The following is a 22,517-nucleotide window of genomic DNA, read 5'->3' as shown; positions in this document are numbered from 1 at the left end:
AGCAAAATTTTACACTCCGAGACCTCATTATTTATTGTACCAATACATTGATTGCATCATACAAAATAATATAGCATTTGACATCTTATTTAAGTAAACTTTCATCATTTTCCGTGACAAAATATTTTCTTTAACCAACCTTGCGTCAATAACGAACATTTTAACTCTAAATTTTGATATCTGAAAGCTGAACTGAACTGAATAGCAGTTATAGTATCATATAAACTACTTCCTACATACTGGAAATTTGGACGTACTTGGTAGATTAAATACGTAATTACAACGTGAATATGTCGAGCTTGAATTGCAGCTTTGTTGACGAACATTCGCTTATATAATCTAGAACAGTATCATCTAGCAAACACTGAACTGTGCAAACGTTTAGTATTTGTCGACAGACAAACTCTGTATTTTGAAATCTGTCCAGTAACGAATCGTTTGTACTAATGCTCATTGAGAGGTAACTATCAATAATCAAGATAACAGCAGCAGCCATGTAATTGGTCCGTCATATGTAAATGTGTTTGAAGCAACAGGCAGCCAACGTACGTGATATGACATCGTGTTTTAACAAGTATTAGTGGTTGCTCTGAAAGGAGTGTTCAGCGTTTACGACATTTAGAAAACCTTTAATTTTTTAAACTAATATTGAAACAATAAGGGTCACTTTCTTAATTCGTGAAACGTCTTGAATCCAGGGAGTTTTAAAACGTTGATTTGTACGATATAAATACACAGATTGTCTTTTATCTGTGCATCATCTCTTCCTGTGGGAAAACACTTTAAGAAGCTTAAGAGAAAAACGTAAAATAGTTGACAATTCCCGTATGTTGTGATGATTTTGTATTGAATCCTTACTCACCCATAAAACATTTTGAAGTAATTAGCTGAGCGATGAGTGCATCTTGATTGTCCACATTCTGTGGCTCTCAGCGTAGTGGATGTGAATATATATTAAAGATTTTCTGAGTAAAAATCAATACAAATAAATAAATAAATAAATATATATATATATATATATATATATATATACCTCAGAAATAAAGGCAAAATAAAGCGTTATGCGTGAAAGCACAACTAATGGAATCGCTCAATTAATCGTATAGCTCTGCTGTTTACACTGTACATCACTGATCAATTTAGATGGGTATCTGTCGAACGACAGAACAAATAGTAGTAGTGTGTCAACTGCGTTCAGAATTTATTTTAACGGAAGTAAGGGAATGTTGAAGCCCCTTGTTGACGGAAAGCCGCACCGTAAATATTCGTTAAAAAGCAAAGAGATAAGCTTTAATGTTGAACTATAGACTACACGTACTTGTGATATGCGTTTGCTCAATGAGAAACAAAACTGGAATTTTTAACTTAATGCAAAGTATACATCAGTCCTGTTGCATTTTTTGTTTGCTTCGCGCTGGAAATAAGAAGAAAGTTAAGCGATAGAAGTCCATTAAAGCAATTTACTTATAGAATTTTCGTGCCTTAGAGAACTCATACAAAATTCAATAATCGATTAGCAGTGGAGGAAATGAATCTTGTATAACGGAAATAAAAGAAGTCGTAAAGAGAAGGAGGCTTTGGAGAGAACTTTCGACCGTAGTCTGCTTTAAATTATTCCAGAAGTATACAGAGACTAGCTGAAATTATAAATTAACAATTAAGCCTAAGAAAATCACCGAGTTTTAATTCGCACTTGTTGGTACTTCTAACATTTGTATCAGCGTCTTCTTTGTATTTTTAATATAGATATTCGAGATAGAATTTTTGTTTATGATATATCACCAACTTCAGTGGTTACGTAGAAATCGTTGTCAAACTGAAAAGTCGGTACGCTTATAAATTTTGAGAGGCTGCGATGTTGTACCCTCTACAAACAAAGCGAACTTAAGAAAAATAGGGTATTCTTCGGGGATCTACCGCATCACAAAATGTAGAGGTTTTACGGTAAATGGTATTTTCGTTCCGTGCTTAAGAACTCGGAAGACCGCGATGTTATTAGTTCGTAAGAGTTCAGGTTGGGTGTAGGCTTACTGAGAGGAATTTAAAATCAAAATATTCACATATTTGTAAGTAGTTATAGCCACAAAACAGGTTAAGCAATTTAATGTAATTAAATTCATATCGGATCTTTATCGGAAGGATTTGTGTAAAGGGATTATGAGAATATTTTGAAAATAATAAAGACCAATTTAGAAGCACTGTGTGTAATTTTTATATCTCTATAGTTAATCGTTCTCTGTGAATACGTGAAGGATAGTTACAGCATATTTTAACTTTTTTATTAGTTCAATCATTCATTGGACATTCGAAATCTTCCAAATTAGATGGCATATTATTTGCAGTAATTCTATTTTATTCACTGTCAGTTTCTACATGTTACATGGAATTAATGTATAGATTCATGTGTGGTTAATTTGACGTCTAAGCTTTATTGTGTAATCTACGTAATAATAAATTTATCGTGTAATATAATACTTTCAAGAAGACTTGTTCAGTTTGGTCATCTTATTACGTTAAATGTGTCAAACGTTCTTCGATGTGTTGCGTACCGGCTGCTTTCCCTTGAATTTGCTACGAGATATAAAATACCGCTTCACGGACACTGGACTCGCCGAGACAGAGTCTACGGGACTGCTTAATTGACCCATCTGACCTCCCAGTACTCACATTTAACACTTCTCACAAGTTGTACAAACACTTCATGTGCAGCTGTTGTACTGTACTCACAGTTCGGCTGGTAACATTGATGTTGGCTACGTGAGGGCACGGATTTACTGAACAAAACAATTAAAGGTTTTATTGCGTCGGCATTGAAGTTTGCCACCCGTGATGTAAGAGGGGAGGCGCGTCTAAAACTGTTGTTCCCTTGTGTCTTTCAGGATTGCCGCAACGCGATTTGTCCGGTCTTGTGGGAGAGAACATCTTTCTTCCATGTGATGTGGATACGGAGAAATGTGGCGACCTACATAGCATCAAATGGTATCGTGGATCTTCTCGGATCTTTGTCTTCAGCGAGACGGCCGGCATAGCTCGACCTGAGGCAGATTACACGGAACGGTGAGTACAGAGTGTTCTACACGCTGTGCACAGTGGTTTATTTGTACCCTATCTCACCAAATTACAAGGTAGAAAGTATGTAGTTTTCGAATGCAAATGCAATTGAACTCATTCGTTATTCAACATCTTTTAATGGTGCTATTAGTTAGTTTCGGAACAATAAAAGCCCGACTGAAAGAAAAAGGAAGATGTTGGAACGCATGATTGGGACATCCATGTAAGCGTTTTCCATGGGATCTGTGTGAGAACAGCGAACATTTTGAATTAGCCTACAACTTCGACGCATGATTATAATAAGCAAACATTTTTTTTATTTATTGTCCCATGACTTTATATTCTTTTCGTGGTTCGTTGTACGAAATGTCAGTCATTGGCCTCCACATTAGTTCTCTTTTGTCCCGGAATTGAAGTTCGGCTGTTTCGCCTGCCGTCCTTTGTTTTCTAATCGAGTTGTTACGGCTACCAAAATAACACGGTGATTATAACATTGATTTTTCAGAGCAAATTATTATGTTTTTCAGTGCTGAATGTAATCATTGTACCAGTGTTATGTTTGACGGGGCCTGTTGTATGATGTAGGTTATATCTGATGGACACAACCAATGAATTGGCTTTGCGACAGTCTTCAGGTGTAAAACGTTGTGTATATGTTAGATATATCTTATGGTATATCAACCACTGCCACAAACATTCAATCATTATATCATCAGATTTTGAATTGCCTCTAATATCAGTCAGAGAGTACATAAATCATAATGGCTAAACTTTTCTATTTTAAAAAAAGAAAAAAAGAAATAGAACGATGAAACCAAAAGGATATGCCAGTATACTCTTTTACTGTGTATAATATACAGAAGCTGTCCATTGGCCGGGCCCCTATTTACTGTGCAAACAGTCATGCAGGAAGATTATCCGTCCATTGAACCAGCTGCAGACAACGTCAGTGCCGGGTGGATCATTTATCCATTCCAACGAAGTTGGTATATGTGACGTATTTTCCTGGACCGTGAAATCCTTCGGATTTTGTCCTGTGTCGCAGACAGCTTAGCGTTTATACCCTGTTATTTAGTGGTGATTCCAACTGTTGGTTGAGGGCGGGAAATGATCTCTGTGTTTGCGCATGTGGTTGGGGTAACAGTTGGATTTTATTTGTGTTGTTGCGTAGGGATTAGCTTGAACGTATTGGAAAGCTATCACCGAATGTGCGTTTGCTGTACGCGTAGATTCATCCTGTCTGTTGCATTACAGAGGCCTGTATATATAAAATATATAGCAACCACGATAGGTCTTTTTTTCGTTGTATTATGTATTGTATTTCTGCTATGGAGGTGCCTGTCGAGAATGACAAACTTTTACTTAAAAGACGCATTTTTATTGACAAGTGCAACAAAACGGCATACAAGAATTAAAATAATTAATTACCTTTGCTTAATTAATGGATATAATACGATTTAGCATAGTTCGGGCTTTAATACGATCTTGTTGCAATGGCTGTACTGCGCTGTGCTATAAACGTACATGTACACAGTGGACCATGGATAAATAATCAGTCAAACATTATCTTATAAGGACTAAAATCTTTAACAACAAATTGTAACCAACCAAGCTATAACACTTGCTTATTGTACAGATATAATGCACTAACAAACTATTGTAAATCCATACTACACCCTCACACTTTGTTCTTTAAGATCATTTTTAATATTACCTTTCCATTTACACCTAGGTTTACCAAGCTGTCTTTGGTATCGACTCTTCAGGATTTAGGCGAAAATCTTTTAAGCAATGTATCGTTATTCAAACGCCCTTAATCTGTTCCCCTTTTTAGTATTCGGTGACGGGTGAAAACACGAAGCCCCTGATTATGGTTTTTCCTCTTCTCCTGTTAGTTCGTCTCTCTTAGGTCCAAAAATTGTATTCAGGTCCCTGTTCTCAAACGCCCTCAGTCTATAGTCGATGTTAATTTGTTGAACTCCTTTCACGGTTTATATGAAACGAGAAATTTCCGCCAAAACACTCATATTTATTCAGTTGTTGGACTTCTTGCATTACACAGTTTTGTCACAACTTACGTACGCACAATTTAATACTTGACAAGAGTGGATTTCTCTTATTTGGATCATTTTACCAGAGCGAGACGGTATAACAGGAAGCTGGATAAATGTGCATCCTAATAAGCCTCATAATTTGTACTTTTAACCGAACATTACTAGGGTGACCGAATCAAGGACGATGAGTAGGGCATGTAGCGCGCATGAGGGAAACGGCAATTGCGTATAATGTTGCTTGTAAAATTTGAAAGAGGCCACTCGGAATACCTGGGAGTGGTGGGAGGATGATATTAAAATGGACGTTAATGAGCCTTCGTGTCCCACAAAAAGTGGGATATGTTTTTGTCTAGCTGAGCTTCTCGAAAGGAATGTGCTCCGTGGAGTTCATTAGTTAAATGTCCAATGAAATACAGAACATCTCCGAAATTTTTGTTATGTTTGTACTTGTCCCATTCAAAATGATTGAAATGGGATTAATGGTACCAGTGGAAAATACATTACACCTCTTCTTACTTGGAGTACTCTTAAATTAATTGCACATGCAGCGAGTTTTTTTTTTGTGATTTACATTCAGTTAATTTAAGAGTACTGGTTTAACAGGAGTAATTATGCATTCCTTCGCAATGGACAACATTCGCTGTCAGTCTTTTTTTCCCTTTATACAGCATTTCCGCTCAAAATAGAGCAGCTAGTTTCACAAATTAATCACCAACGCAAATAGTTTTGGGAAAACTCATAAGCTTACTTTTCTATTCCTCAGACTATTTTTGCGTTATATTTAGATAATGTAATAATGTGCATTAATATTTGTAATAAATTCATCGTTATCTCGTGGGTTGGTGTACTGAGCTTTTGTGTAGATGGTCATGGGACTGCATCCCCACTCTTTGTGAATTATTTTATTGATTGTGTTTGAAGTTATGTCATAGATCATTATTACACTTTTATTACAGTTATTGTTACGTTGTTGTAAATTTATATCCATAATTTTCTATTTGGCTGTTAATGAAAAACTAAGATAAAGCTTAAAATTTAATTATTATTGTCATTATTAGTGTCTCTTCCTGCAGGATTTTCGTCTTCTACGAAGGTAAAAATTCCGTGTACGTTAAAATTGAACAAGTTCTAACATTTTCACACTTATGCTGGGTTTTCTATTGCTGACTTATAAATAACACTAGTCTACCTTCATACATCACTTAATTTTCCAAGCTCACTGTTGAAATACGTAAAATACCTTTTATTTAGGTCAGATATAAATAAAACCCAAATTAAAGTTTTTGCACAGCCTCCATTTTATTCTAACAACATAAAAACATTCTTACCGAAAGTTACAAATTTTATAAGCTCTATTGTCATGCATTCAAGGATCATAATTTACGCGACAGTGCTGTAGTTCCCATCTGATAAGTCTGGGCATCTGCTGCGATGTTAGTCCTTACGTTCTTGGGTCGGCCTTTAATTACGTAACGTTTACAGACAGTTAGTTATTCGGATTCGAAAGTTGAAAGGGAATATAAAAACACACATAGGTAGGTGGGTGATATCATAAGTCTAAAAAATTTTTATCTACAAAAGATAAATACGTAGGCTAAAATTAATAGCACGCTCTTCAGAATATGGTTTCTTCTATCATTTGACAATTTCTTCGTCGCATAATACATTGTTAAAAGTGTATCGGGAATTCATTATTAAGTCTGTGTCAGTGTCTTCAAAAATGTTATGTATGGGTCTATATTTTTTCTTACAAGATTTATAACCCTTCGTAGTATTTACACATAATTTTGTACTAACACATATCTCCAGTATTTTTTTAAAACCGATGTCCATCGCTACCGACTGTGAGGGAATTATTAGTCACAAATTAGTTTTAAAACTCTAGGCGATGAAAAGTGTGGATGTTCCGCGTGGTTGGAAAGTTGCTTTGCATCCGTAGTCCTGAGTTTAAGAGCAGGCTAATGAGGATGGTTCACGAGTGGGCAAAAACGCTGAGCTTTTTTTATTAAAAAAATAGAAATATTGGTACTTTTAAAAAGTTTGTTCCTGACGAAAAAGTAAAAATGTCATCGTGTTAAAGTTTCAGGTGTTCGAAAGTTGACCAACGCCTTAGTTTTAATTCTTATGCAACAGAATTTTTCTACATAAATCTCGCTATTCTTCTTCTTCTGATTTGTTGAGTGAAGGGAAAGGAATTTAATTTGTTTTTCTTGGGATTTTTGTTCATAAAAGTCAAAGTGCACTATACAATGTGGCCCGCTTTTGATAAGGATCTTACAATGCTGCATTGATTAATCTCTTAATCATATACAATATAAAGAAAGAATTTTAAATTATATTTATTCATAGAAAGCTGTTAATGTTGTCGGCTTCGTTTCATTTCGATAGTTCTGTTTGTCACAGACCTTTAGAGAATTATTATTTAGTTACTTGTCATTTATTCGGTTAAAAATTAATAGGGTACTTTTGCATTTCGAAGCAGTGGAAAATTGCTACTGGTTTTAATGAGACGCAGTTATTTAATAATTTTAATGAGACGTAAATATTTAATAATTAATTCTCATTAAAATTAGTAGTTGTTAAGTGGAACCTTATTTGAATGAGTTTGAACTGTAGAGCTGTTCGTGTCGAAAGGAACAAAATAGACGAAGCCTGACGTATTGACTTATTTAATAATTTGTATATCTAGCCTATTTTAAGGCGTCCTTTCTTTTCTAACATTTTCTATTAGTCAATGACATTTAAATTTCGGAATGGAAACTTTTTCTTCATTCTTATACAATTTTTTAGCAGCCAGGAAACATAACAGAAATTTCTACATGCTCTTGTCCCCCACTCAGCCACGAAAAGACTTCTGTGTTTATAGGAACGTATAATGGAACAGAAAACTGACAGAAGAACAGCGTCCTTTATTCGTATTGTTTGTAAAGTTCATTCTTGTATTAAAGTCGCCTCATTAGCTCTTCAGCGGCCATTCGCATGGCGATTTTGATGACGTGGTATCGGGTCATTTCTTACTGACCTCACCTCGTGTCCAATCAGGTCTGACCAGCGTTAATGAATTTAGCGGTCGTCGGAAGACACAGTGGTCAGCACATGGTCTCCGGTGTTAAAGCAAGCAGTTGGGAGGAACGCTCACTAATCTTGGAATCGACTTGTGGGGCTTGGTTTTACCACCCTACACTTGATTAGGAGTTATATAGCATGTCTGCTACTAGGCTCACTAGTCATTTGTTAGCTTCGCTGTTTTGTCCAAATCCTTCTTTAACACGTCCAGGAGATTTTCTGCATTGTCCTTTTTTATTCTTTCGAGAGAAAATAAAGTCTGAAGTGGTTAGATCGTTAACTAGCTCCAATTCAGTGCTACCTGCCAATATATTGAAGGATATATAAGGGTTTTATTGTTGGAAACATCGTCATGTATTTTGTCCGTTTATTGATGTTCGTAGCAAGACGTATTATCGCTGAAGAAAGTGCCTCTTAAAGGGAAATAACAATTCGCTTTTGAAGTGTGAAATTACCTACAGGAATAAGGAATAGAATATTTTCGAAACACGTTAAGGTATTTTACTTATTTCTCATTAATAAGAATGAAATAATAACACTTTTCACGCAGGTGGAAATTAAATTCTTGCAGACGAAAGAACTTCTTACTTCCTTCATTCCCGTAATGTCGACAGAACTTTTGACCACAGTTCAACTGCGTTCTCACGAAAAAATCAATATCAACAATTCTAAACTGTAATTACGTAACAGAATATAGGTACCATTTAGCATAGGATTGTCGTGACTATGACATGACGATGATATATACGAGACCTTCAACGGACAATAATATGGTCATTCAGATTCCTGCAGATCACCAGAAATATGCGTTTGAAAAAATGATCGCCGAACAAACATGAAAATATCAAAGGCCTCTATTTGGTTAATCCACCGACCGATATTGTCGTAACCTTGAGGTGACACTGATCTCTCTGTGTCCTCAAACTGACATGAATATGGGCACTAAGATACCTACTGATCGAGAGTTATATGCGTTTGAAGAAATGACCTTCGAATGACCTTGAGAAATTTAAAAGCATATATTCTGGAAACCGAAGGACTCATATTGTCATGATTTTGAAATGACACTTACATGTGAGTGACCTCTAACCAACATGAATATGCTCACTCAGACACCTGCAGATCGGCAGATATATGCGATTGAAAAAAATACCTTCGAATGAAATTGAAAAATTTAATGCCCTGTATTCGGAAAATTCCGTGACTTATATTGTTATCACTGCGACATAAGCTTGATATGTCTGAGACCTCAACTATACGTATGTCTACTAAGATTCATAAGGTTCGGCAGAATTAAGATTGAGAAATATTCTATTTAAGTTATATTTGAAATGTTTAAATATCTCATTCAGCTAAATGTATGGTTGATATTTCCGTAAACGTTAATGTCATTTACAGATACGTGACCTCAAGATACCTATCACGTAATAGAATTTAATGCGGTGCATAGCTAAACACAACGCAACCTAAGGGTCTCAAACATAACCTAAAACATCACACCACGTGTCTGTAATATTGAATTCAAGTTTACATGTTTTCACATGAGTGTAACACTTCTGGAATTTCTGTCTATTGTATATTAGAATTGTAATTAGCAGGCGTATGCATGATGCCGCTGAGTTTCATTTCGGATCTGTTGTCTCTGGTTTCCGCAAACTTATCTATAAATTTTATGCATAACCTCCGTTTTATAACAGATTGCGGAGTCCATCGATATGTTTGCAGTCTTCTACGTGAAATACCACAATGTCGAAAATGTTTTACACCTTGGGCCGGACAATACACTTTCACATTCTGTACCACAAAAACTTCCTTAAGAATCGTTCCAATACGTACATGATTTCAGACTTATATGCTAAATCGCAGCGGCATTGTTTCAGTCTAAAAATGTTCTGTACTAAATAATTATAAGCGACGGATTTAAAATGGCAGTCAGATTTACTCAAATATTCTTTGTTATTCTAAGATTAAAATGTTACATAATCGTCTATATAATGCATAATTCTCCTTTCAGTATTTTTTTTCTTCTTGAAATAACGATTACCTTAAAAATTATTTAGTATTTTCACGACGTTATGACTAAACATGTTTGAATTTTATGACCCACCTTGTTAACATACATCTAGGCAATATCGTAATGATATGTGTAGGAACTCTGTTGATCCGATGTCAGTGCAGGACCATTTGAATCGTTGACTGAATGTGTTTGAAATTCCACGGAACGTTGTCTATCAATTTAACCACCATCTTCTATACACGTACGAATCCAAGAAGTAAATACCTTTGCTGACAGCATACAGATATAATACAAAGAGCAACAATGCTTTTCACCATCAGAATAATTCGAGCTATGAATATGGCTGTGAACTGTTCTCGAACCATTTGTGGATGAAGCAGAGCATACTGAAAGGCAAATAGATCATAGTTCAATCTGCATACATAACCTCCCCTCTCACAGCGTCTCTCTTCAGTGGTTTGCTATTGGCGTTATGGTAATACAAATGCATTGCCTGGATACACTCATCTGCAGCATCGATTAGACAGCAAACCCGATTTTGTATTTGAAGTGTAGATATTTAAAACTGTTGATAACCGCGGTTAACCATATTAATATAACGGACGTGCTAACGAAGATTAGTGATTTGTGGCGGAGAAGCCACTTTCTGTTAAATAACGTTGGTTTGAACACGTGGGGTGTGTTTCTGCTGGGACTGGATTTGCTTACAATTATTCTGCCGACGACAACAAATTCGAAGTTGTTACAAGTAGTCTGTATTATTGAAAGGTGAGTGTTGACAAATGAAATTCGTGTCTAATTTTCATGCCTAGAAAAGTGGCATTTTATTTTAATTTTGGAATATTTAAAACAGCAAGTTATGTTTATGCTTGGCTGTTATTGGCCTTTTTTGGCTGTTGTCAAGCACTTAATTAAATGAATTGAATTGAATAGAATAATATTCCTCCGTTGCTAATCGTTTCCAGGAAGTTTTTCATAAATGCTTTAATATTTTCACTAAATTTTGTTGTTATAAACTTTGTTCATGTAACAAGCATATTCTTTATTTTAGGTCACTGTTTTCCATTTTTGTTCATAAGAAACGTTCTTTCCCTCTTAGCAGTTTCTATTGCAGTTAAAAATCGTCTTTTAGGACAGGGGCTGATGGGTCCCTTTTACAAGCCTGACCTGTTTATTTCCTGAAATATGAGTTTTAAGTTAAATCGTACAGAGTAGAGTTTATTTTCCAATTAGTCATGTTAAATACGACTAGAATAAAAATACCTATGCCCTTTTTGTGAGACAGCATGTAGGCTACTCCGGACTGCCACGTCATAAATTGTGTTTCCTCTGTCGTCCGTCGGGAGCTGCTGGTTGTGTATCCAGTGTCGCCTCAGCGTCCGAATTCCAAAGCGTCACCTTTTCAGTGCAAGAGAATGCTTGAAACGCGAAACCATGCCAACGCTTATTGAAAATCACAGCTTTTGTTCCAGTTTCCAACATGCATGTATAGCCATGCATTACTCTCGTATACATTCGAGCAGTTGGCAGCCTCGTATGGGCTTATCGTGTCGCTTTCATATGGTTAGTCATGTGTGACGTATCTCTTTATGCCTTCTTATTAAGTAGTGTTCATATATAATCAAGAAATAGTTGTAATAGTGTAATAATAGACAGTAGCGTTTTGAAAGAGTCTGTGATCATAAAATCTCAACCATGGAAGTAAATACTTGGAGAAGTTTCTCGTCCTATTAATGATAAAAACCATACCACATTGTCAGCCGTTTCTAAGCTTAAGTGGTATTTTGTTTTATGTTTTAAATCGAGCTCACATCAATTTTTAAACTTTATTTTTTCAGACTGCCTTCGAGGACTAATTAGTGATAATGTGCTGATGGTAGGACGCATTTTAATAAATTATATTAAAGAAATTATAGAAACGTGTTGAAATAAACGTGTGCCTTCAAGGTGACCAGTGCTAGTATGATATTTTTCTTGTATGTCGCTCGCAATCGGCTTTGTGCAGAATTGTATGAGTAGAGAGATCAAACGGATTCTATTCTTTTGCGTTCAAGGACCTTAATTTTTCAACAAAAATATTTGTTTTGCTCCGAATTTAGAGGCATGCAGTTAGATAACTGATGGACTCTGTACTTTGTAAAAGCTATGATTATATTGTGTTTTTAGTATTATTTATAAAATACTAAATAATGTACGGTAGATTAGAAGCAGTAAAAATACTTTAATGTTTAGTGTCTCCTGCTCGTTTTCTGTAGCTTACAAAATATACTCTGAAATCCAACATCCCACGGAACAAAATTTAAATATGTATTAAGTGTGCATGTGAGTGAAAGCCTAAACTATAGCTATGTGCATTTTGTTGAATAAGAATAGCCTGCTAGAATTAATTAATCACTTTGCTTTCTGCAGTATTTCGACTGTGCGCTCAGGTGGCTGGAGTTTGTAATTAATGGATGGCAGAGCACAGATCATATCGAGGACTAATTTTAAATTCACTAACCATCACTCGTACTTCTTACCTGTCCACATATAACCCTTACGAGGTCTGATCAACAAGTTTTATGACTAAATTTAAAAAGGAGAAGTGAAGTGCACAATGGGGATATTTAAAAGAGTGACGTCATTGTCAACTCTCTGGCGAGAACCTGCCACAAGGCATTTTTATTGAAAGCGTCGCATATTGAAATTTTTGACACGAAGGAGCAAAACATGTTCTCATTTTCTGGATGAAATTATGAGAGAGATAAGGACATTAATAAAATGTTAAAATCTGCTTTCTGGATTTCGTTTTTAGCCTCTCAACAAAATTTTGAAACTTTGTCCCTTCAAACTTGTCATGTATGCAGTAGAATTTAAGGTTTTCACGGCGGTTGATACGAAGATAGTTGTCTTCTGGGTCTATAGATCATCCTGATGGCGAAGGCTGCAAAGACCCCTGAAACGTCGGTAAGTGTCTACCAGACTACACGGAGCTACAATCAAAAAGATAGCCATACTCGTCACACATACATTTAGGTCCACTAGCCTACTGTTTCTCATCGCCATTATATTCCTACACGAGGGAATTAAGCCTTGTTCATGTTGAAAATCGTCTAGGACGTCATCGCGGTAGTTCATATCCGTTGCCCCACATGACAGAATATGCGTTTATCGGGGTCTGTGGTTGAGGAGGGGCTTGCATCTCCCTGCTGGTGACAGTAGTCTCGCTTAGCATGCACAGTAAAAACATTCTTGATCAAGAGAATCGTACAAATAGTTCCCCAGCCACCGCGTTTGCCAGATTTTATATAGAGCGACTATTTTCCATTCACTGTAAATGAATGTTACCCTAATCCAGATATCTTTCAAAATACGAAGAGGAAATGAAGTTATGTCCCTAAGGTAAAGTACCAGAGACGCGAGGATACAGGTTATCAGGATGTGTGTATTTATTGTTGGGTCTTGTGGTGTCGAAATTCTTGCAGCACTGAAGTAAGAGGCTCAAACTCCCTCAGAAACGTCTGCAAATTCTACCATTTCTACATTGCATGAGGTTTTTCTGAAAATACGAGTGTCGCTGGATCTCTGTGAACCTAAAATTGGAGACGTTAAAAAAGGTAAATTAAATTTGTGATTTACACCTTTAATTTGGGTCCCAAATATCATTGACTATGATCTTTAGTCAGTTCTCGAATTTTTATATAGATCGTATCGCGCTGTTGTACATATTTCTTAAGAAAACAGCAAAATGTCGTAACCGACTAAGTGGTTATTCGTAACTTCCAAGATTAAATTACTAAACGAAACTTTGTTTGTGTTTGTAAACGGTAAGTAAATCATATTAAACTGAATTTCCTTTGCAAACTCCAGAAAATATTTCAGGATCACCAATTAATTACATTTAAAAAAACGATACAGTAGTTGAAAATAGATCTGTTCTTGTTTGCAGATGCATAATGTCTTCGTTGCAGTTCCTGCTATGTAATCGGAGGTCTCCCGTTTACGATCTTTGGAGGAAAAGGAACATTGTTTATAAGCATAGTACGTGTACATGTATTATCTGTCACTAATTAACCCCATGAGTTCAAAAGTCATCATAGAAAAATATCTTTAGAAATATATGTGTACCAGACATCGGTTGTGACATAGTCTTGGTTAATAGACGATGGCTTCTAGCCTTGCAAACCGCGTTCAATCCTTGCCGTCGTGGAAAAAGTGACACTGGAACAAGTTCTTGTTTTTCAGAGTTTTGTGTTTCCTGCAGACGTGGTTTGTTGATCTCTTACATATGTTATCGAGGAAGAATGAAGCGTGAAATACCGAAGTTGAAAGCTGATACGGTACCTTCACGGGAGAATGTTAACAATACGACTCATTTATCGATAGCAGGTGCAACGTATTTCGTGTTTCCTGTGAACGACAAGGTTGCAGTGTAATGAGGGCTGTTTGTGTCTGCTTGATTTCGTGTCTGACTTTAATAAAATATGTTATTTTCGAAAGTAGTTTCATCGGATGCGGTTCCTGTGACACTGCGAAAACAGGAATGTCTTACTACTTGTACTATGCAGATGTATAAATCAGCAATGTAACTAACGATTCAGTTCTTATGGATTTTTACGCTTGCATTATTTGTATTGTTCATTATTATTCTTCTTCTTATAGCGTTATAACCCTGTGTGGGTCTTAGCTTGTTCGATGGATTTCTTCCATTCTGTCCTATCATTCACAATTCTTCTACATCCCCTTACTCCCATGGTCCTCACATCCTCCTCCACGTCGTCTATCCATCGTTTCCGTGGTCTCCCTCTCATCCTTCTTCCCATCGGTCTCCATTGTTCATTGTTCATTATTGAGGCCGGTTATTTAACTGTGCCTCCAATTATAACCAGATATTAGTCCAGTTTATCTGACCTATTATCTATCTCTGTGATAATGTAATAATATAATTATTGACTAATAAAGGCGTCATTGTTACGTACACTTTTACAGTACATCTGCACATACCAATGGAAAAATAACTTTAGGTCAGGTACGTCTCAGCAATTTATCTGCTTAAGACCTGAAAATGTTTACAGAACTTTCAGGAACCTTTAAGTCTGTTGTAATGTGTTGCACGTGCGGAATAAAATTAAATTCTGCTCCTGACTTTTTGCCTTAAATGTTGTATTATATATCAAATTGGGGGTACTAGACGTACCGCACATATTGTCGCTTATTCCAGATGTTTTTAATCTCAGATGACATGGACATTAGCAAAATAATTAAGAGTTAAAAATGGTGGCACGTGCCACGAGTAACCGCTTCGCACAGAGAAGCACATTGCATGTTACAAAGAGTACAAACCAATCCGTTTTCCAGCTGACTGTAAACCGGCAATAATTACAGATAGATTTGCTTTGATCTTGTCCAGATAGTCTGTCTTTGACTTGCTTCGGATATTGTCGATTGTTATGACATGTATACATATCGAGACTGCATGGAGTGTCAGGATTCAAGCTGATATTAATCTGCTTCAAAGCCTTGTTACTCCATTTTAACAAACCTTCAGATGTCATTTTCGTCAAGTTTGCTCATGAAATACTACTAAAAATACTAAAGTATTTGATTTATAGCTGAGTCTGTTTTAAAATCGATCGTGTGTAGAAAATACTTTCCCATTGTACACATATTAAATACTAAATTAAAAAGTGAAAGTTGAGTAAGGCAACTGTATGTCCTACTCTAATAGCTTGCCAATATTACTGATATTTTACAAAGTAATTGTATGTAATAAGCAGCAGGTTTGTTGGAATAATGTCCATAAATATTGTCTATTAACTTGAAATTAATGTCGTCCATATACTTGCTGAAAATGTCGAATAAAAGGTTTGCTTGAGAACGTCAGAAGCATTTTCTACCAAACATTGAATTTAATTAAGAATGCTGTCAAACCTCATTGTTGGTGGACTTACCCAGGGCCCGACTGATTCTGCAGGACTTGATTTAGAGGCTTCTTACTCCAGCCATTAATCTAAATTGAGCTTACCTATTCTCTGTGCTTCGACGCTCTAATCGCCGAAATCTAACATGCCTTTGACTGAGTCACTGTTTTATAAATTGCCCCTATTAATCCCTACAGATAGGCCTGTTTGTGTCTTTAGAAAGATGTTCTGCCGAGAGAAAATTTAATCAAGTATTTTTCTTTCCCGGTGAAGGAAAAAATAGATGCTAATAACGATTTCAATTTAGCTCAATTAGCTCAGAATATTACAGAATATTTGATTATAGTGGACGAGACAAGTATACCTTAAACTAACAGCTAATTTAGGTCATTTAAAGTGTTTTAGTAACGGAAATTGACGTTTCACTGTTCAAACTTGAAGATTTACCACAGTTACTAGAGAATTTCAGTGTTGCATGCTGTACATTCTAATACTGACCGACCGAGTAGATTGACGTAGCAATAATCATATAGGATAGGCATATTCGAGATACACCAACTTTAAATCTCGGCCGGGTTGCCGGTTATTTTAAGTTCTCTATGGATTCCTGTCTCTCCATGCTAATACCTTTGTAAAACACGTGATTGAATCCTCATACAAAATGCCTCATACAAAATTCTTAATGCGCACCATTCATAATTATCTTTCGTTTATCGTAAGTCGATATAAACCATGTAGTTGAAACAGAGTTGTTAAGTAAGAAATATTCGTGCTGTAGGAACATGTACAACATATCGCTGGGAGCCGTATTTTCTAAATAGGATGTCTGTGATGTATCAACCCTTTAAAGGCATGTGGTTACAATACCTTCTTTATTATTCAGTAATTCTGAATTTTGTAATTAGGGCTGTCTTGTGAGTCTGTTACAGGGATTATTCCCTTGTACGGCATTCGCCACATGATCTTAGTAATGGTGAAATGTCCTGTGTTCTTTGAGGAATGGGCCGAACTCTTAAATATTATTTAAACGTGTTTCGGTTAAAAGGGCTTAATTTCTTTCGCATTAATACTCATTTAGACATAATTATCGTACTTTAAAGGACTTCAAGTGCTCTCCGTTCCAAACCTTCTCTATTGGTCACCATAACAACGTGTTTGACTCTGCTGTGTTTTAATTCAGCGGTTAAATAACTAAGAACCAGGGAGGGGAGGGGGGACATTACGATGGGCTCTCGACGCGATGTGTGGTTTGCAGCACATTCCTTCATATCCTGTTCCATCCCCATAGGATCTTCGGGCAAAGGTCTAGACTGAAGAGGCTAGCAGTTGCACCGAGGAGCACTGAACTAATCACAAACAGCCGACCTTGTTCTGGGTCTCAACATTTATCACTGTTGGATAGAGAAAAGAAATTATTTTCTAATTACTGTTCATTGCCATGTAAAAATATGCAAATAAGCGCGGGAAACGGGAGACGAAAGAATTAAAATTGCGATAAGAATACGAGATTTCTCTCGAGTCTCTTCCAGTAACGGGACAATAGTAATCATCCGTTTTATACATACCTTCGTTTCTTCCGAGGGAACTTTTCGCTAACTTTTTTTGCCCCCTTCTCGGTGCAGTAGACATGCGACTAGAGTGAGAAAAGAAAGAAAGATACGTCTTATAAACGAATCCGTTCCCCATGTTATCTGTCGTAATAATTATTCTCAAGAAACGGGAAGAAATTCAGGTTTTTACCTTGGGCATGAATGTAAGAAGCTGTTAGTAATGGAGCTAGCAGGCGGTAATCTACATGGAAGCAACGAGAGTTTTAAAAATACAATGGCAGAAGTTAGTTTAAAATGCACACAGAAACCGCTACCCTTCAGTATGGTAAATACGTATATCCAAAAGTACGAAAGTAGTTTTAATGGCGCTACGATAATAAATCTACAAAGTATATGGAAAACCTTAAATTCGTCGTAAACTTGAAAGACTGCATCTTTAAGGACGCGTTAAGAAGAATATTTACTGCCACTAGCATTTTAAAGTGGACCAATTTCGTGAAGTAACGTGACGTATAACACTTTCTTACCCGGGGTTATTCTATTCTAGTTCCTCATATTCTGCGAATGAGATAATAAACATACCTTTCTTAAGAAAATTTAAACGAAAATTAAATTTTCTTCAGATTGTGGCATTAGCCCCCTTAGCCGAGTCTAACAGTGACTGCTTAATCCCAAAAAGTGGCGCTTGAAATTAAATTTATGGAACTCTTTCTTTATATTCTAATAACAGTTAAAACCGCGTTCTACTTTTTATTATTTATAGCTGTTATTGACTTAAACCCTCCTTCACCGCATTGCATTCCGAGAGCTTCTTAGTGCAACTATGGTTTTTGTTTAATTTTTAAAATATAATTCTCTATTGCAGTTTAAAAAGGGCTTGAACCCATATTATTCTGGAGACTCCAATAGCTTCGTTTCGTTATTCTAAACATAAGACAGCCTCTTTGCATCATATGTCTGTCTGTTCATCCGTTCATTTGTTTCTCTGATTATTAAATATTGAATCCGTTGAATTACTATTTATGAAAATAAGTATGAATACCGTGCCAGTAGATTGAACCAAACATTTGTATGTTTTGTATATATTTATTTCCTAACATTAACAATATAAGAGCGACAGCAGAACGAAGAATTTAGTTGATAGCGACATTTATTATGGTGGCAGTTCTTCGAAAAAGTTGCAGGATTTACTTATAGAAATTAAATAACTTGGGAATGTCGTGACTTCCACATTTATTTTACGGAAGAAGGCGATTACTAGAGAAACATCAGAGCTCTTCATGTGTGATTTTATATGGTGTTAAATTATATATATATATATATATATATATATTTGCTGTTACCGAATGAAATAACGTTTGCGTATTAAAAACTGCTAACTTGGCGACAGTACTAACTTAAAAGTTATATCTGACAAATTTAAATTTAAAATCTTATACTTTTCACTGTTTTCTATTGATCGGCTGGAAGATCCAAGATATACGTTCAGAATTTTAGTGCGGAACTTATGAAAAGCGAGCACTTTCAATCCGTGGTTTGAAGTATGAGAATAATATTAACATGAATTCTCTAGAAATAGGTTTCTTAGATGTGAAATAGATTGATGTTTTCTATGTTTGTCTTTTTATCTTAATGGCTGTACTTTGAGACAATATTTTTCTCCGAAACTTTCCAAGACACCAGCAAGAATACATGGCGGTGCAACCCAAAGACGACCATCAACGTCTTCACCGCCCTGAGGATCTCAAATCTTGTACAGACAGATATTGCTCAAGAGTGTGGCCTATGGTAGCTGTAGTTTCAGAAGTATTGAGCGTTCGGGCACCACTGCTCCCTTCCTTTCACATGCAGTCAGCATAATGATAAACCTATTTCTGGTGGTAACTATAATTTCAGCCTTTCTCCTGTACCCTGTCCACCCATTAAACCTTACTCGCAGTTCCCGTATGTTCATCATTGTTTTCGGGACAACGGGAGAGTTGACATCAACACCAGGTGTCCCAGAAACCAATAAGCTGTAACGTGCATGTGGTTGAATACTTGACAGAAGCTTATACATGCATTAGTAATTCACATAGTTATCACCGCAGAACGAGACGTCATCTGTAAAAGGGATTTTCCCCTCCTCAATTTAGGCATATAGGACAATCTATGGGTAGTGTTTGGGTTTGGGCTTGACGATTGCGAAATGTGACTCCCACTGGGGACCGGGCGTAGAATTGAGATAAACGAGCCAGCTACCTGGAATGCTGGGCCGGACAGCTTTGTCTCCATCATTTGGAAAGCGATGAAGGGATTAAATAATCGAGAAAAACGTTGAGTGCGTGTATTTACGTGTGTTGTGTGCAGTCAAAAATATTACACTACATAAGGTCCTAAGTTTCTTCTCGTTCACGGACTCTGTTATATCTGCCCCGAGAAAATTGGTTATTTAATAGTTTCAGTGAAGAAAATAGTTTTGATACGTATATTCTTCAATCAAATTATTTTTGCGGTTTCATGAATGGAAGTTATTTCTAAGCTACAACTCAACAACCTAATATTTTCTCAGTGGAAATTTCATTCCGTTGTTTCATTATTTTGATTAGCTGTAAATATTTAATAACCAAAAAGTGTGAAATTGGACTGATGACACTGGATCGAACTTGCGATGTTCTTTACATGCGACTTTTAAAGCAATTTTTTTATCGCAGGAGTTGTCAGACATTATACAAAAATGCAGTTCTTTCCTGTGTAATTTACTCTCTGATTCTTAACTTCTTTATTTCGAAGAAGGACAGAAATGGAAACTGTATGGGATCCTGAGTTTTAAGGTTCTGTGGAGAGATAAAAAATAATATTTTGTCCATATTATTTTGTTGTGGTAATTCCAAGGTTAAAAATATTTTAGTCGCTGAACCCATTTACGGAATCAAGTAAATAACCTTTTCACTACGTAAATATTTACCTTTTTAATTAGAGAAAAAGCTTGAGAGATATACATGTTTAAAAATAAAATTTGAAGCGTCTGTTACTTTCGTAATTTCAAAAAAATGCTCTCGTAAATGAGTATACACCATCAAGTAACTAATGACGTTGCAGAGATTTTCATGAACTTCAAGTTGTTTTGTTTTGTAAAAAATAATACCCATTACGTTTGTACACGTAAAAAGTAATTTACTTCAGATTAATGTGTGTTGTTGCACTCCTCTTTTAAGGATCATGTCTTGTAGACTTCAAGCCTATTCCGCGTCGCAATTGACTTCTAAAACTGCATTTCCTTTTAGACATTTGGTAAGAATCCTCTAGACGAAGTGTCGGCCTGTCTCTAGACTTCTGCTTACATAGGGTATTATGGCAAAGAAAAACGCTTACATTTATCAGTGATTTAATAAACTTTTATAAGAGATTTGCTTGTTTCAGACCTGTAGCAAAGATATCGGCAACTTGAAAAGCTTGCTACCTTTAAAGATGAAAGCAGATGTCTGCTTTTCAATGTACATTCCTAATTGTAAATGTTTTTGGAATGTAGGGCAGTTTTGTAAAGGTCTGCATTTTCATAATATAAAAATATCAATTTGGCGATCGAGCTTAAGACGACGTAGATTTTATGAATGTTATATATAATAATTTATCAAACACTTTAATTAGATCTATTGAATTTGTTTTGTGGGGCTTGTTCTCTAGTAAATGGCCAGTTTAGAACGATGAATGTTTCACTCTAACTAAAATAAACTTCATCACAAATGTTATGGAATTCAGAACCTATCCACTTAACATTGGATAATTTCCAGCGACAGTGACCGATGGTGAGGTGTAAACTTGATATGAATTGATTTATTCGAGGTCAGACAGAAACCTACCCGCTGGCCTGCGATCGATATATCGCATTGTTATTCCACAAGCTATGACTCCAACATTGAATTGGCACTTTTCGTTTCCTAAGGCTTTACCCAGAACTGTTTTGCCCTATGATTTTGTATTGCATTGACAAAGAGTTGTTTTGACATCGAACAGCGGAATTGAATTGTATTTATGAAAGTAACAAAACGTAAAAATAGGATTTTCTCTTTTCGTCCCTTCCATTTCTGCTATGTATTTTTCGTGTCCTTCTACTCTTCTTATATCCTACCAGGTTTCTATTGCAAATGTATTGCACGTACAATATTACCACCGAAAGTTTTATACAGCATCTTTACTTCATAGTAGCAAAAGTTCGCCATATATGCAGTCTTTTTTATTACCTTCAGATTCATCGAGTACAAAGATCAATTACAGTATAAATCTTACTAACTCGCTCATATAAAAATCCTAAGGCTCAACATGGCAAATACCAAATCCCACCGTTGAATCGTATTCGGAACTACTTTGACAGTAACATGAAACTTCTAATTTAGTCTCCAATTTTTCTCATATTTTGTAGTTAAATGCCTGTACCGACCTGCAGATAATCATTCTCATTCCTTTGTCATCATTCTCTGAAAATTTTTACATTTGAAATAAAGGCGTTCATATTGTTGGCGTCACTACCTCAAGATGTATGGGGATGTGGCTGTATAGCTCCACACATTCTTGACCTAGTCACTAGATTGTCGTGGGTGATTGATTGGCTCCACGCCCTGGTCTCCCTCCGTTAGTCATTGGATTGTGACTGAGTGGGCTCAGAGCCAACCTGAACCCGGCGGCGGACAAACATCCTTACCAGTTCCTGGAATCGAACATCGGAAATCGAGCGCGAGGCCTAATTACGATTCTATTCAGGTATTCATGTTCCAATTATCTTTGTGATTGAAGTGTAAATTTACTTTCTAGCCTCTGATGGTGATATCTGAGCGAGATTTTCCGATTCCTTATCACCATCAATGGTGTAATGCATAGGAAATGGAAGAAACACTTAAAA

General features: G+C 36.1%; 1 protein-coding gene across 23 annotated transcripts in view; it reads left to right on the top strand.

The window, feature by feature from the left end:
• The window catches only part of nrm (neuromusculin), a 590,496-nt gene that overhangs the window by 330,594 nt on the left and 237,385 nt on the right, over window positions 1-22,517 (top strand). For all 23 annotated transcript variants that reach the window (XR_015536928.1, XR_015536927.1, XM_087355254.1 and 20 more), the window contains exon 2: window positions 2,880-3,057. Coding sequence is in view for 21 of the 23 variants with exons in the window: in XM_087355254.1 (XP_087211380.1) it covers window positions 2,880-3,057 (178 nt within the window). In the remaining 2 variants the exon portion in view is untranslated. The remainder of the gene's footprint in view (window positions 1-2,879; window positions 3,058-22,517) is intronic.

This window comes from Zootermopsis nevadensis, unplaced genomic scaffold (genome assembly GCF_977971745.1).
Source record: "Zootermopsis nevadensis isolate Lab colony 2312 unplaced genomic scaffold, Znev_1.0 Znev_ptg000024l, whole genome shotgun sequence".
NCBI lineage: Eukaryota > Metazoa > Arthropoda > Insecta > Blattodea > Termopsidae > Zootermopsis > Zootermopsis nevadensis.
This window is presented reverse-complemented; position numbering and strand designations above follow the sequence as displayed.